Source organism: Cyphomyrmex costatus, unplaced genomic scaffold (genome assembly GCF_001594065.2).
Source record: "Cyphomyrmex costatus isolate MS0001 unplaced genomic scaffold, Ccosl1.0 scaffold5, whole genome shotgun sequence".
In the NCBI taxonomy this organism is placed as follows: domain Eukaryota; kingdom Metazoa; phylum Arthropoda; class Insecta; order Hymenoptera; family Formicidae; genus Cyphomyrmex; species Cyphomyrmex costatus.
The window spans coordinates 4,123,621-4,139,246 of NW_017279267.1; the positions used below are offsets into that span (position 1 = coordinate 4,123,621).

General features: G+C 37.4%; 1 protein-coding gene across 1 annotated transcript in view; it reads right to left on the minus strand.

Annotated features, from left to right (window-relative positions):
• The window catches only part of LOC108778275 (uncharacterized), a 242,563-nt gene that overhangs the window by 144,338 nt on the left and 82,599 nt on the right, over positions 1–15,626 (minus strand). The window contains exon 4 of the mRNA XM_018545406.1: positions 2,559–2,696. Coding sequence (XP_018400908.1) covers positions 2,559–2,696 — 138 coding nt within the window. The remainder of the gene's footprint in view (positions 1–2,558; positions 2,697–15,626) is intronic.

A 15,626-nucleotide genomic window follows, 5' to 3' on the forward strand; every position in this document is an offset into this window, starting at 1 on the left:
CTCTCTCTCTCTCTCTCTCTCTCTCTCTCTCTCTTTCCCTTTGGCGCGTTTCAACCATCGCAAACCGACTCACCAATAAATCCACTCAACGTATACGAGAACCAAAGAATGATGAGAACTCCCCTTGCCGCGAAATATAGGGAATAAGAGAATACAAGCTGTAAAGCGAGATGAAAAGCGCTCGAACTGCACGAGTTTTGCAAGGTTTACTAAATCAGAACATTGTACAAAGTTACGTAACTATTCTCGAGGGGGTAATCACATAATGTAATCGTGGGACGGAGTTCCTGAAATCATTATAAAATTTATATAAAATTTTGATATATAATCCGACAATTAAAAGAAATAATTGTGTAATATTAGATAAAATCGTTAATTTTACCAACTGACCGCATATATAGTGAGGAAAAATTATTTGTCATCAAATAAAATTATGTAAAATTAAATGAAATCATGTAATCTGTGGGACAATATTTCAGATAGTGGTTACCCCCTCGACTATTCTGAATCAATTTTAAGATTTATGCATTTAACCGTGTTCTTCGACTAATTTTAAGTACCTATGTAGATCCCTGATAGAACTTTTATTTAGAACTTCGTTGTACCAACATATATATAGTAACACGGAAAGAATAATTTTGAAGAAGATTTACAAATTTAGGTAAATACAGATCTAAAAATAATTTTGTTGCAGCATCAAAATAATTATGTAGGAAACTCAAGGATGATGAACAATGTCACAAAAAGTTTTTATATTTTAGCAATTTGTTTGAATCCTACACAATTATTTTGATAATCCAACAAAATTATTTTAAAATCTAATTTTTTTTAAAGATATCTCAGAAAAACTGTAAAATTCGAAGATTGCAAAGAGTAGTATTAGATAACATTTTTGCGATATTTAAAATATCTAAAAAATCTCTCTCTCTCTCTTTTAAATGTTCAATACGATTTTTTAAAATATATTACGTTTGACATAAAATTACGAATTGCTTATGAAAATTGCTTCGTTTGCGATTAGTCAAATAAGCGGTGTGTCAATTTCAATATAGCAAAGATGAGACGTGTCTTGCGGAAATGTGCGAGCAAGCACTGCGATGACGCGTATGATTATTGGCTCGTGACCTGTACGTTTTTGGCTCGCGAAATCGCACTCGATGAGACGAGCTGAATGACACCGGTCTGCTGATTCACGATATCGATACTACGATGTGGCAATATTCATTCTTGTGGCAAAACCGACGGAGCGTATATGCCAAATCGATACTCTTCGTGTATAATTAACGATATCTTCTCTGTACTTATGTTACTTATGTAAAAGTAATACATCTTGAACAATTCATGCAAAATATATATGTATCTCGATGCGTACTGATTACGATTTTTTGGCTCAACCTGCATTTGTTAGAGTTTGCGTGGGAGATACACGCTGACGTTAACGACGTCGCTAAGAGACGCAAACTGCGATGTTTTGCATTGCGTTTTATAAATAGAATATATGATTCATTATACAAGTTTGTTGAAAGCTGCTATTTAGAAAATAATATCAAAGGTCAAATGTATAATACATTTTGTAAAGCAGAGGAATAATTTAGACATTTTGCCAGAAGCTTCAAAAACATTGTATAATATTAACATTGAGTTCAAAACAAGGATTGTTAATTTAGTTAAAGCTGTTCTTAAGCAAATTGTGCTATAATAATCTGATTGAACGAAAAATAATATACACATATCATTTTATGTTCAAACTGATATGATATTTTCTTCAATAAATATTGTAATACAAAAAACTATCGTCTTCTTCTTGGAATTAATAACTATCTTCGCTCGGGGGAAGTAATGTAATAATAATTGAAATTACTGATATATCTTCATCGGTTGGCTCTGATTGTCCCTCAACATTTCCCCAAGAAACAAAGCGTGCACGTTGCACTTGTGCACGACTGTCCCGACGGTGGCCCCTTATACTTGTCGGAAACAATAGGCATTATGTGCCGAGGCACACGCGCGACAACGGCTTTTCCTCCCCCTCTGACTTGTTCGAACTAGTTATAACCGCTATTCCTACGTGCCGCTGACGAGGAGAGCAACAATTACGTTAATGCATTGTCCCGTGTTCCGGCGCTTAACGACTCGGCGCCCCATCGACGTTTTGCACTCTCGCAGATTGAATTAAATCGAATTACGGGAAGTCGCGCGTTAAAATCATTGTCATGCGAATTGCATTGTCGTAGTTATCCTATAATTCATCGTCTTAGTCTAAGTCAAAATTGAGAAATTAAACATTTTGATTGTAACACGACACGACGCGCGCACCACGAGAAACACCGTTGGCGTCTGAATTAAATTAAATACAATATTTATTATTTCTTAACATTTATACATAACTACTTGCGTCTACCTAATATATCGAAAATTTCGTTCAGTCATTTATTAATTATGGAAGTCGAATTTCGACGAGAGAAAAATTCATTTCTTCTCCTTATACATTAAGAGATTGCGATTTTTACATCTCGACTAAAGATCAAGTTTGATTTGATTAAATAGAAATAACTTACCGGTATCGTTGTCTCCTGGAACGCCGAGACTGTCGCTATTGTCATTGATGAAGGCCTCCGCAGTTGACGTGAAGGTTTGAGGTGATAGCGTGAGGTCCGGTCCGCTCTCACTATCAAACAACTCTAAGTTTCCATTTCCTAAAACACAAAAGTAAAATATCAAATGTTAGTATCATTAGTTATGTTTCGCACAATCTGTTATAGAAACAGATATATATCATAAATAAAGTTAATTAATTTTATTTATGGATCTAAATGCGAAGTAAAATTAACAATTTATTATAATTATTAATTGATTAATTAATTATAACTCATTAATTACTTAATCAACAATAATTTTTTACCAACTGTAACTCCTCGCTAATCTGAGAATATTGGAAGATATCGCTCATTCGATTGACGCACTAGCAATGTAAAAAATCTTTCATTATGCCATACACATTCTGAATAGACTTGTCGATATCGAATAAAAATTTGGAATATATTCATCGATGCAAACAATGTATTTATCCTGCATAAGTAAGAATTATATATTGTATGTAATACATGTATTCGTTATTCTCTATATTCGATATGCCTATTCATTCCGAATAAATATAAATAGTTTTTAATTGATGATAAATATATATTCATAATAAATAGTTCTATTTCGACTTCGATGACCCTAATTCTAGGGTCATCTATATTTGTAATACAATATATAACAATAACGTAAATTTTAGAAGATACATGAGTCAGAGAACGTAATTGACGTAAAATCTACGTAAAATCTCTTTCCACGCTAATTTCGATTCGTCTCAATGCCAGCCTTACGCAATTTTGAGGTTGACAGGTGACCGGCGTTGACAAACGAACAAGATTCTTCGCGCGCTAAAAGTGCGTACCACAAAAATAACTCTCTATAAACGAGTTGCGGCGCATTTCTGCACAGTTTTACTCAGAGAATTATAGACACCGATTTTTTCGAGAATTATCTGCGAATTAGGAGAGAGTCATGTGCCAATAAAATCATTCTATTTCTTGATACTTTCATGACGTGTATTTCTAAAAGCAGCAAAATAAAAATGCATCTCAGAAATTACCATTTCAAAATAGTCACTAAACATGCATTATCTAAATTGGAGACACTCATTGATCGCTGATTGTACTTATTTTTGCTCTACTATTAACACGCGACAAAATTATTACCTGTTACAAGTTAAACAAGAATTTCTCAGCTGTATAAGAGCAGCGTAACTTGCATATCTTTCGCATATCTCGCCACTACACGGTAACAACGGTGGAGTACACTTGAAAGATCTCGCAGACAGTCAAGATCTTTCGAGACTCCGGATGGTTTCCATGATACAACGAGAATATACGGCTATGTGCCAAACTTTATGCATTTTAGAGTATCAGCAATCCTATTTACATTAAGTGCATTTACTTGAAAGTTAATTACATTCCGATCGAAACAACATCAATTTTAGTTAAAATTTCTAATATGATCTTAATAAATAAACCGATGAAAACTGATAAAAATACCGTGATGGTCAAGCTGGATCTCGAGTGCTTCTATATAATTACGTGTGAATATACTACGTATGTATAGATTTTTAATTGCGCGCAAAATTTTTCAGACTTAAAACGCAACTCTACTATACTATCGCAGTAATATCACGAGTTTAATTGACTAACAATTTAACAATTTTTTATGCTCTTTACGCATCTTAGATCGATCTTAATAATGTTGAATGACATATTAAAATCTCTGTAAATAATTAATTATGCCCTATGTCTCGTCCGGATGGATATAACTATGTAGTCGTGCTCCTGCACGCACATTCGCAACAGCTTTCAAAGAATAGCGCCAAAAGGAAAAAGCGCTGCCTCGTGAGCGTCATGTACTAGCGCCCGTTAGCGCTCCCGCGCATCGGCAGCGCGTCGCCATGTCATTGTGTTCTGTTCGTTTGCATAAGCAACAGTCTTTTTCAGTGTCTTGATACCACTGCTTTATTATGCCTCACAAGCATATAAAAGTGGTCAGACAATCGAGAGAACGTCGTCGGCAGAAGAAATCAGGTAATCGTGTGCGAGATTATTCGTAGAATCGCTCGCAAAATCAGAAGTGAGGAACGGAATCGCCGGTCTCCCGCTCGTCGAGGGAACGGATTTCATCGCGGGAATGGCTTCGGACAAGGGAATCCCCGGCTCCCCGCTCTCTATCCATCGAGAGATTTCTAGATTTTCTAGATCAGGGGCACGTGCTCAGCAGACACGCGACCATAACCTCTCCAGCCAGAAGGTTAGCTCACAGCCAGGGGACGCCGCGCAGATGGATTCATCCCCACTAGCATCGGCGAATTTTATTGCAAAAAATATTACCTCGGCCGGAAGTCAAAACCGGATCTATCGCATTCCGTACTAATAAATAAACTAATATAAATAAAAAGAAAAAATAAACAAAGACTTACAAACTCTAAAAGAAGAAATAGATGCGGAAACTTTCTCTATCAAAATACAACAGATGAAACTTGCATAAATCTTTATTTATAACAAAGTTTATATAAACGTTTTTTATTCTTCATTCACTACGAAGAATAAGAAACGAGGTAAAAGTCGAGCAAGGAATCTTCGATCTAAAAAAAAATTTCCTTCAGAAACGATGGTAAAATCAAGATCGATAAAAAAAATACGCGCTCGATTCGATGAGGGATTGAGGATTAACCCGGTTAGGAATCACCATGATTTTATGACGTATTAAAATTCAAAGAGCGCATTCGACGAACGCGTGACGGCGCAAAAAGAATACGGCGTCATCGGCATGGTGGCGTCTTCATCTGCGTCGATTCGTACTGACGTGACGCGACGTGGCAAGTGTGGCAACGTTATGACACATTCGAAGCGCTGCGCACAACGAATGGCTCCTTACCCGTAAATATTTGACGACAATTTGATCTGCACGAGTCGGGACTTAAATCCCCTCGAGGATACGGACGAAAGCGGCTTACGGAAGCTCCGTCGTCCGTGGCTTTCGATCTGTCCTCTCATCATCGGACTTACACATCTCGAGACTCGCGGAAAATATATATTGCGAATATCGATAGACAACGCGGACGTTGATCCGTGTAAGTAACATTGTCCAGAGGCTACCAATATATATCCTAATAAGCCTCGATAATAATACGAAATCGCATTCTCTCGGATCAGTCAATTGATGTTGGTAGTCAATAGAACATCGATAACAATAGTTGGTGTTGCGGGCAAATATCGTTTTCTACTGAAACCGACCAGATTCAGGCTTTATACCGATAGATATTTTGTACGCGTCAATAATAATATTGACACGCTTTAACCCCAGTATAATAGTGTTATAACATTACATAATAACCGAGTAACGTTGTCATATTACCACAGGTAACTGTTTATTTGTTGTTAAGCTAAATAGATAAATCGATTCTTACAAACAAAATGTTCTTTTTCTCAGAAATATATGCCAGAAATGGAAAAGTGGAGAGTAACATTTCGTCATGCACAAGCATGATCGATACACAGAAAGAACGTTTTCGTTAAAGTATCTAAAAATTTAGCTTGATATGTGAAAATAATTTTATTGGATCATCAAAATAATTATATAGAACGCTAAACGTTGACGATATAATGCTGCAAAAAAAATGTTAATATTCTAACGACAAGTTTACACGTCCTACATCATTATTTTGATGCTCTAAACAAAATTATTTGCAGATCTGTATCTAGCTAAATTTTTCGATACTTGACGAAATCGTTCTTTCCCATGTAAGGACTGCACTTATTGCATTCAAAGCGCCACTTGTTTGTCCCTGCATTAATACGATTTGTTCCCGATGCATTTCATTCCCCCCAAGAGACAGATTAACTCACTCGGAGGGAGACAATAAGGACATTCCGATAGCACGTACGCGCGCGCTTCGTCGTTTCCACTCCCTCGTTCTCCACTTATGTCGTTAAAGTGCGCATCCGACTGCATCGCGGGAACGGCTACGCCACGAGACCCAGGGAGATGAGAGGGAGAGAAAGCGCATTAACATACCTGCAATATGCATGCGAGGTGGTGCACTCGTCCGATTCGACGTTGCTGCGCGTGCGAGGGCTTACACAGGAATATTCGCGTTAATTCAAAGCGATGGTATGCGCCCGCCGCGGATTAATATATTCCGGATTATCCGTCTGTGTTTGCGTTAATGCTCGCGCCGTTGGGTTAGTTAAATATGTAAATATAAGCGGCGTGCGCGCGGCTACGCCGGACGTTACCCCCGGTTACAACGTCGACGTGCGGCAGAATGACGAATAAGGGTGATACTATAACCATGCTTGGGAAAAATACACAACACGGCGAAAGATCGGATATCGATGTGAATTATGGCATTAAAAGTCTCGCGTATTTCCATCGAAAATGCCACCTACATAAATTTAAAAATGCTTGAATTTTTTTCGTTTCATAAACCGCGTCGGAAATTGAAGACACGCGTAATTTTTTAATGAGATATTGTGATGCAACATATTCTTATACACTTTCAAATAATGTTAAAACATGATTCAAAAATAAATACGTAGTGTATCACAATATAATCTCTTCATGAAACACAATAGAAATATATACAACTACATACATACGTGAAATGTTATACGTACTCACGTTACAGTATCGAATTAAATTTTTGTTCGCACACGTATTAATCATCGTAGCGATATATTTATCTTCGAAGAACGAGAGTATTAAGCCTTCTGCAAGTAATAAAGGAAGGATTACGTTGTAATAGAAAATGTCGGTTGAGGAACATCTTTCGGGAGAAAACGTCAACAAAAGGAAAATGCAATTCTTTCGGCGCTATTATTAACATCAGCACTCGGTATGGTATTGAAATAGTATTCATTATGAATGCATTTAGTAGTTAATGTGCCATACGCCATGCTCGGAACAATTCTCATGATTATCTCGAGTTATGTATAAATTTCGAGGAAGATAGCCACGCGTGTATAACGTTATGCTAATAAAAAAAAATTTCCTGCAACACATCGCTATTTATAGTATGCAAAAATAACAAAGAAATTTATTTAAGCGAAGCCGGCGCTCTAAACGACGTTACCACAGTCGGAAATAAGAGCCATTCACGCGTGGCAAAAAAGCAGCGGTACGGAGAGGAAGCTGCGCAACGTTGATCGCTGCCAGCGCGAGAAAGGGGCAAAAGGGAAGAACGAAGGGCGCTTCTAAATGGGGGGAGTTGGGAAACCCGGGTGGCGTAACCGGGTTTATTCACAGCGCGCGCGAACGAACCCGACGAAGCCCAGATATTAATTTTCTCGATGTATATGGATGAGTACTGACTAGGCCACGTTGCGGAGAATACGAGAGGAAGACGGACGAAGGTGGAAGGCTGGCAAGAGGAAGGAAGTAGCAGCGGTGATGGTGGACGTACCTGCGTAACGACGGGTGGGTGAGAGAGAGAGAGAACGGGGGATGATGCGGCTATGTACCACCACCGTCGCCGCCGGGAAGTGTTCGTTCAGAACGGCGAAGGGTGGCTAAATTGCTATCGATCTTCCAACCACGTAAATATCGTTTACCTTGCAGCACCCATCTCCGAGCCTTTCACATCCCCCTGCCCTTCTCATATGTCCTCCCTCGCGTTCCTGCCAGCCCCACGCTACACGTCGACGCATTACGCGAATATGCGTTATCAGTTTGATGGAGATCCCCGGCTTTTCGTATCACCGATTCTGATAGCTCGACCGGTCGATCGGTTAATCCCTCGCGTTCGCGTATCTTCCAGCGTGCCAAAATTCGACGTCGGTATCGGGTCGAGCGTTTTTAATGCTCGATTCTCGCATCGTTGCGAAAGTCTCACGCGAATTCGACACGTTGCAACCTCGCGCATGTATAAATGTATTGAACGTTGAATGATAGAATATTTTCAGGAAAACATTCGGCGGAGAGAAATATTGAAGAAAGAAACATAATTGCTTCATAATTGTTCGAAAATAATTGTAAAATAATAATACCTGCGCATATACAAAAAAAATAATGTTTTTCAGTTGAGCTTTTAATGCATTACTAATGACATAAATGGGAATAATAATAATAATAAAAATAGTCGTAAAAGCATGTCACTCAAGAGCGTCGAAAATGGGTACACGCGTCTATCCGACAATCGCTTGGTTTTCAGTCCATTGCTGGATATAATTTCATTAAAAGCATCATATTTCAGTGTTCGGTAAATAGAACCGTCGCTTATTTTACGATAGCATAAACGCGCTCGTTTATCGTGCGAATCAGCCGAAATAGTGTTCGGTATCGTATCGAAATTGCGCGCGTGAATGCGAAATGTGAATGCGAACGTACTACGGTGAGAGGGATGCCAGAGTTCTTGCAAATTTTATCTCGCTATGAAAGAGAACCAAAAAAAAAAAAGAGGAATGCGTTTAATTATAAGCGACGCCGGCTTCTCGCGTTTATTCGCGCTCGTAATTACTCGTCGTGCCGATCCCTGGCGTATTTGCGCGAATTCGCGGAATTCGATGTAATCATCGATTCGATGGGGACGCGAGAATAATTAATGAAAATTCGGTATTCGGCAAGCCGGTTGCAAATTAGGAAATGCGTTCTTTTCGGCGCAGAAGGTTGTATAAAAAGACTTGATTGTCGTGCGTTCGCGAAATAACCGACATCGATACGATCTAATTGTGAATCTCTACAATTGAAAACAGCGCAAATTCAAAAGCGTGCAATTTTTAAATACATTTCTATTCTCTTACAAGTATTTAAAAAATTCTCCTGAAATTAGCAGTCGCGCAGAAAGCTTCTTCTTGCTGTTGAGGCAATTGCGTCGTGATATAAGTACATCACGTAATCATTCTCTAAGCTCTTCTCTCGAAATTTAATTAAACATCGCGAAGGACACGTGATAGAAAAGCGTTTATTGATTCTTGCAGACTTTGAACCAACAGGGTGTTTATGCGTCAAGTTTAAAGTTTGTTTGATCAAAATGTTCACACAAATATTTTTCTGCACACGTCATTCATGCATAGCTATAACTTATTCCCACGAACTAATAAAAATGGATGTGTGTTGCTTGAACAAAATTCACAAAAATTTTTCTACTTAAAACAAGATAAATATATATATTCGGATATTGAAAAAAGAAAGAAAGCAAAAATGCTAAATGCAAAAATGCAAGCACGAGAACGCGAAGAAACCTGATGACAGCGAAGAGCCATCCTCGAATTGGTGAACATCGCGAAGATCGCGCAACATACAATCGAGGATATGTAAATTGTATTAAGTCTCTCGCGGTTTCCCCTCAGCCGTTCGTGGCGGTTGTATCTTCTGTATCGCAGTCGCCCGAGAGTGGTATTACGAAACTTAAGCCGTAGCGCACAAGTGTCGCGTTACGAGTCCGACCTCGGGAGCGGCGGCCCTGGCGTCCTCGCCGCCTTTGTGCGACGTAAGCCGGCGCCATTATCTCGGTCGTATCTCCCGGTCTCTCTCTCTCTCTCTCTCTCTCTCTCTAAAATTTAAACTTAGCACCCCTTTGCATACCCCCGTCAGCAACCACGAAATCTCCTAGAAATCCTTGACTATTCCGTCGATCCCCTGTGGTCTCTGTCTTACGGCGCTTGTCATCGTCACACGAGCAAGTTCGCCGCTTAATTAACAATCATATATACGGTTTACGCGGTCACTTTTTATAATATACAATATTCTCGCGGCGGAAATACCATTACAATTAATTCTTCGTTTCCCGTATGAGCATAATTATAGACGATATCAAGTGTGTACCGATATATAGTAAGAATTACGGGGGTTTGATGAAATATCTAAAAATTTCTAAATTCGAATCCCGGCTGAAGCAATATTTTTCGCAATAAGTTAGTTATGATGATTAGTTATAATAAAACAAATCCGTAAGGCGCTTAGATTAACATCAAATTATTAATATCCTTCTTATTAGCATTAAAAATTATTAAATTGCTTATCAATTTATGATATAATACAGTCTTTGTTAGACTATTAAAAAAATTTTGTAGGATTTTGATATATATATATATATATATAGTCCAATAAAGTTATTTTTAGATCTGTATTTAATAAAATTTGTAGTAGAATCATTCTTTCTCTGTGTAGTTAAAATCGTGTAAAAAACGATCATTTTTTGATAGTCTATTTTATATGTACACGAACGCGCGCGCGCGTATGTGTGTGTGTGTGTGTGTGTGTGTGAATAGGATTATAAGATAAAAAGACCTATAATTGAAAATTTATTTACGAGCTAAAACAAATCGATCGATTATTACATCTAAATTATCTCATCGTAAACTTAATCTTTTTCAGTCGTAACTTCAGAACTGTGGGCTATACGAAGCAATTTTCGATCTGACTCATCCTCACAAAAGCAGAGCTAATCATCACAGACACGCGCACTAGTAATTACGTTTACGGTCCAATAATCATACCGTTATAATTAACGCGCCGCAATTAAGGCGGTTTCGTAGGATGGACGACAATCGAGCCGTGATTGTCGATTAAACATTTTCGCATCGATGCAGCGACACAATTTCCGAGGCTGCGCGACGCCAACTTCCCCCTGAACGACCGTTCTTCTCGCGAAGGGGTGGCTCGTTAGTTCGCGCAGGAGATAAAAGCGCCTTTTAACGTTCTCCAACATCTACGCACCGTCGGATTTCGCGCTTGCAAAACTCACGGAGCCAATTTTCGAGTTCGAGCGACCGTAAAACGTATTCAAATTCCGTACAAGCGTTGTACATACCTTGAAACGGACAACGCGATAATATTTCTTTGCGACGTTGTCGTCGACAGTTATTAGTCGCTCCTTCAATTCCGTTTTTAACATAAAAAAATGCATATATTAGATAATAAGATATCAATATTTTTATCTATTCTAATTTGACAGTTGCCACAATTTCCTCATCTTGAAAGTATCCATTAATTCTCAAATTTCACACTGCGAATCTGCACCATCAAAAATATTTTTTAATTTTAACACATATTTTAACGTATCTTTACTCTATATCTTTATAACAAAATTAACGTTTGAAGATGTAAAAGCCAAATTCGCACTAGTGTGGAAGTTGTGGTTGCGTGGTCGAGTGTGGAATTTTTGAGGGTTAAACTTTTTTTTTGTATTTTTGTCCTGATTAAGGAATCGTCAAATTTTATTAAAACAGCAATTTAACACAGCGATGTAATTGCATGTATTACTAATAATTTAGTAATATTGCTAATACTTAATGTTAATTTAACTAAAACATTGTGCTTTAGCAATTGTAAGTTGGTATAGTATTCCAAAACTATGTACCTAAGTGTAATGAACGCATATTAAACTTAAACTCAAGAATTTTTATTCAGAAAATTTTTATCCAGAAAATTTTGCAAAAATCTTTGACTTTTCCCTGATTTCCCTGATCGTATCCTTGACATTTCCCCAATTTTCACTTTCGTGACAACTCAAAATGTATATATACTTTGATATATTTACAAGATTCCTATTTTCTTCGAATTCTTTAATCTAATAAAAAATAAAAAAAATTGTAATGATACCATTGTTAATATTGGATTGTTTCTCGAAAATAATATTTTTATACAAATTTGCTAATACAAAAGAGTTACGAAGAGTTTAGAGTTTACGCGATCGTGACCTATGCATAATTGATTGCGTTAAGCATTTATTGAATGGAGCTTTCCAGACAATGTCTGAACTACACTTTCAGAGTTGTGACCTCGTATCGATCGTCTATGAATGCCCGACGAAAGCGTTCAATGATATCGTCGCCGATCGCTAACGAGTACTATGTATAATAACATTTTTCGCACCTCGGGGTGCGCAAATGGCATTTCGGTAATTAAACGCACGCGCACACGCGGCGATCGTGTTGATGAAGCAATTTTATCGGGCGACCCGCATCTCTGTATCGACGCAATGACAGTGGAAGGGGATGCAAGAGAGGAAAAACAGTAGAGAGATCGGAAAAACCAGCGGCGCGCAACGAGATGATAGAGCTCCCACCAAACCAGCAAATTGGGGAAGTAAATCGTGCGGGATACCCTACACAGCCCGTTAGTCGCGTATACGTGCATAGTGGCAGGTAGATGAAACACATATGTACCTCTGGTATGTGTATGTGTGTTTGCGCAAAGAGAGACGGAGGCGGAGGAAATCCGTAACGAACTTCGCGCAATAAGAATTACAAGTAACACGCGGCCGTCGGTATTATTTCGGTAGCGAAGTCAATTTGCAATCAGCAGTGCAGCCGTTTCTCTCCTCGTTTCGTCTTCCTTCCCCTCCCCCCCTCCCCCCTCCTTGCCCATTCTCTACCTCAACGAAGAAAGAAGAGTACACCCTGTATTTACCATAATGCGATAAGAGGCGAAGGGTATCGTACATTTAAATGAGTCTGGGTTTTCTCTCCCTACGTCAGATCTTTTTCCTCCTCTTTTCTCTGTCTGTCTTTCTCTTTCTCTGGTGCTTTCTTATTTCCTTAAACAATTGCCAGTCGTGCAAAATCCCTGTAAAACTCGGAGAAAAGTGGATTTTCCTACTTTCCAAAATTGCTCGCGAATGTGCTCATTCAGAGACGACTAATGAGAGCTTTAGAACCAAATCCTGTTGTGCGTTTCTCTTTGATATGCAAGTTTGTAAAAGATTCTTGAAATATTATAATTATATCATATTGTGTATCATGTTTGAACGTTGTGATAAACTGACATCGTCAAAAACTAATTGCTGTCTTTCATAGCTAAAGTTCACTCACTATTCAATGACACACTTTATACTACGAATAACTAGGAGAAACATTTATAAGATATACGAAGAGAGGAGAAAAATAAATATTTTTACCGCCGCATTCTTTCATCACTCTCAGACATCGAAGAGAAATTAAGTAGAACTTACGGTCTCTAAAGCGGATCAGTACACACGTTAAGCCACGTCAGACTGTTTACGAGTGGATCTCTTTCGAGAGCGAAAGAAGTTTCGTTAAAGATTCCGTCTGTCAACCTTGCTTACCACGGCTCGCAGTCACGTTAAAGTAGCTTTTTTGCTTTCTCTTTTTTAAGAACTTTTTCCATCATTTTTCTCTGCTTGCTCTCTACCGACTCGCAGCAGAAATCATTTATTTATAAAATTTTTAAAGAATGTTTGCCCATAAAGTAGCGTTTTTACTTTGTGTGTGTGATCGGAAAATAAAATTAATCTAAATTCATAACGTATACATCCAATAATATTAATAAATTCTTTTGTAACAAGATTATCGATTATTAATAATGTTATTAGAATAAGTACCAAGCAGATTTTATTGGTAATTTGATTTATTTTTATTGATAATAATAATGAAAATTAATTATTAAGTGATGTTCTCAAAATTCACGCATATTATTTCTCAAAAATAATAATATCGATTTCAAATTTATTAATTTTTATTTTTTCCGTCTCTTTCTTTCATTTACAATTGTGTATATACAGTGAACGTTTTAGTGGCATGTAAAGCAAAAGCTATAACAAGTGCACTTAAGCGCGATGTAACGAAATGACCCCGTAGAATAGATCGTAGGTATAGAAAGCGCTGCTTAGAAATGGCCACATGCATGCCAAATGTAACTGAGGTATCATAAACGAACCCGTTTAACGAGGTGGGATATAAGGTTGAGGGGAACATAAAGCGACGCGGGGAACGAGGGACGGGTGACCGAATTCGAAGATATTTGAATTCTTGAATGCCGGAGTCGCCCCATATCCCTCCGACCTCTACGCTGGTTTGCCTATCGAGATAACTTCGCCATTTGCCTAAAGCGTCTCGCGTTATGAATGCCCCGATCGCGTGAAAGAAAGTACGCACCTACCTACCACTCTACGTTTACGTCCATAAAAATAGATCGCAATTCTGATCGGCATTCTGAATTAAATTCAAATCTCGTAAATTTATAGATCATTCGTATAAGTTCAGTCAGATCAATTTTAAAAATAAGATTTAGATAATTAAGATTTAGATAAGAACCTTAAACGTCGCACGCTACCGGTAAATCAATTCAATTCGATTGCTTATAATTTTAAAATAAAAATAAATATATAATAAAAAATTTTTTGTCCAATTAATGCCTAGAATTAAAAGATATAATCGTAACAAGCAAATGTATGTATCTTTCTTAATAAAAAAAAATTACAAAAAATGGAAAAAAAAGTTGATATGTCATACCAAAAAAGGCGTTTAAGAATAAATAATTTTAATATTTTTGAGAAATGTGTTTTAATTAATGTGTGATTAGAGAGAAGTGGCCCTAATTTAAAATAAAATATATCATAGATGTTCTTTATCTCAAGCAATAAAATTTGTTATCTATGTATAGACCGAATTATATAAACTCGGTATATATTTATGCTATATATGATAAAGTATAAATGTGCATGGATTTACTTAAGACAGTGTTAAATTGGCGGCCAAAGTATACATGAATCGTACATGTACGAACGTATGGATCAAGTCTTTATCGTGACAGTCGGTAAAGCGGGGATGGATAGTAAAGGATGCGAGTCCTCAGAGGATTTGACTGGCCAATTTGTCTGAGGCGAGCTACTCATTCTCCTGATAACAACCTATCAATGACGATAACTACGGATCCCCGTATTCATCGAATCGGATTACTAAAGTGACTCTCTTCTAATGTATTAGCAAAGCTTGTACGATCAATAATCTAAAAAAGTCCTCTGTGCATTAATAATATTAATACACAGAGTATACGTACTGTTTTCAGCGCAACGAACTTTTATTATCGTGCAATTTGCTAAAACAATAACTAAAAAGACATTTTTTATAGAGTAAACCCGGTATATACGCCGCACCTATCAAAAACTTAATTTATCCATTATTATTTACTATGTTTAAAGCAAATTAATTATACAAATAAAAACTTTGTATCATCTACTACTGTAAAAAAAAAATTAGAAATCCAAAATAATTTATTTTCCATATTAAAAAGTAACTTTTTCAAACCCCTGCATTTTTGCCATTTATCCCATAGGGGGGAGGGGGGGGGGG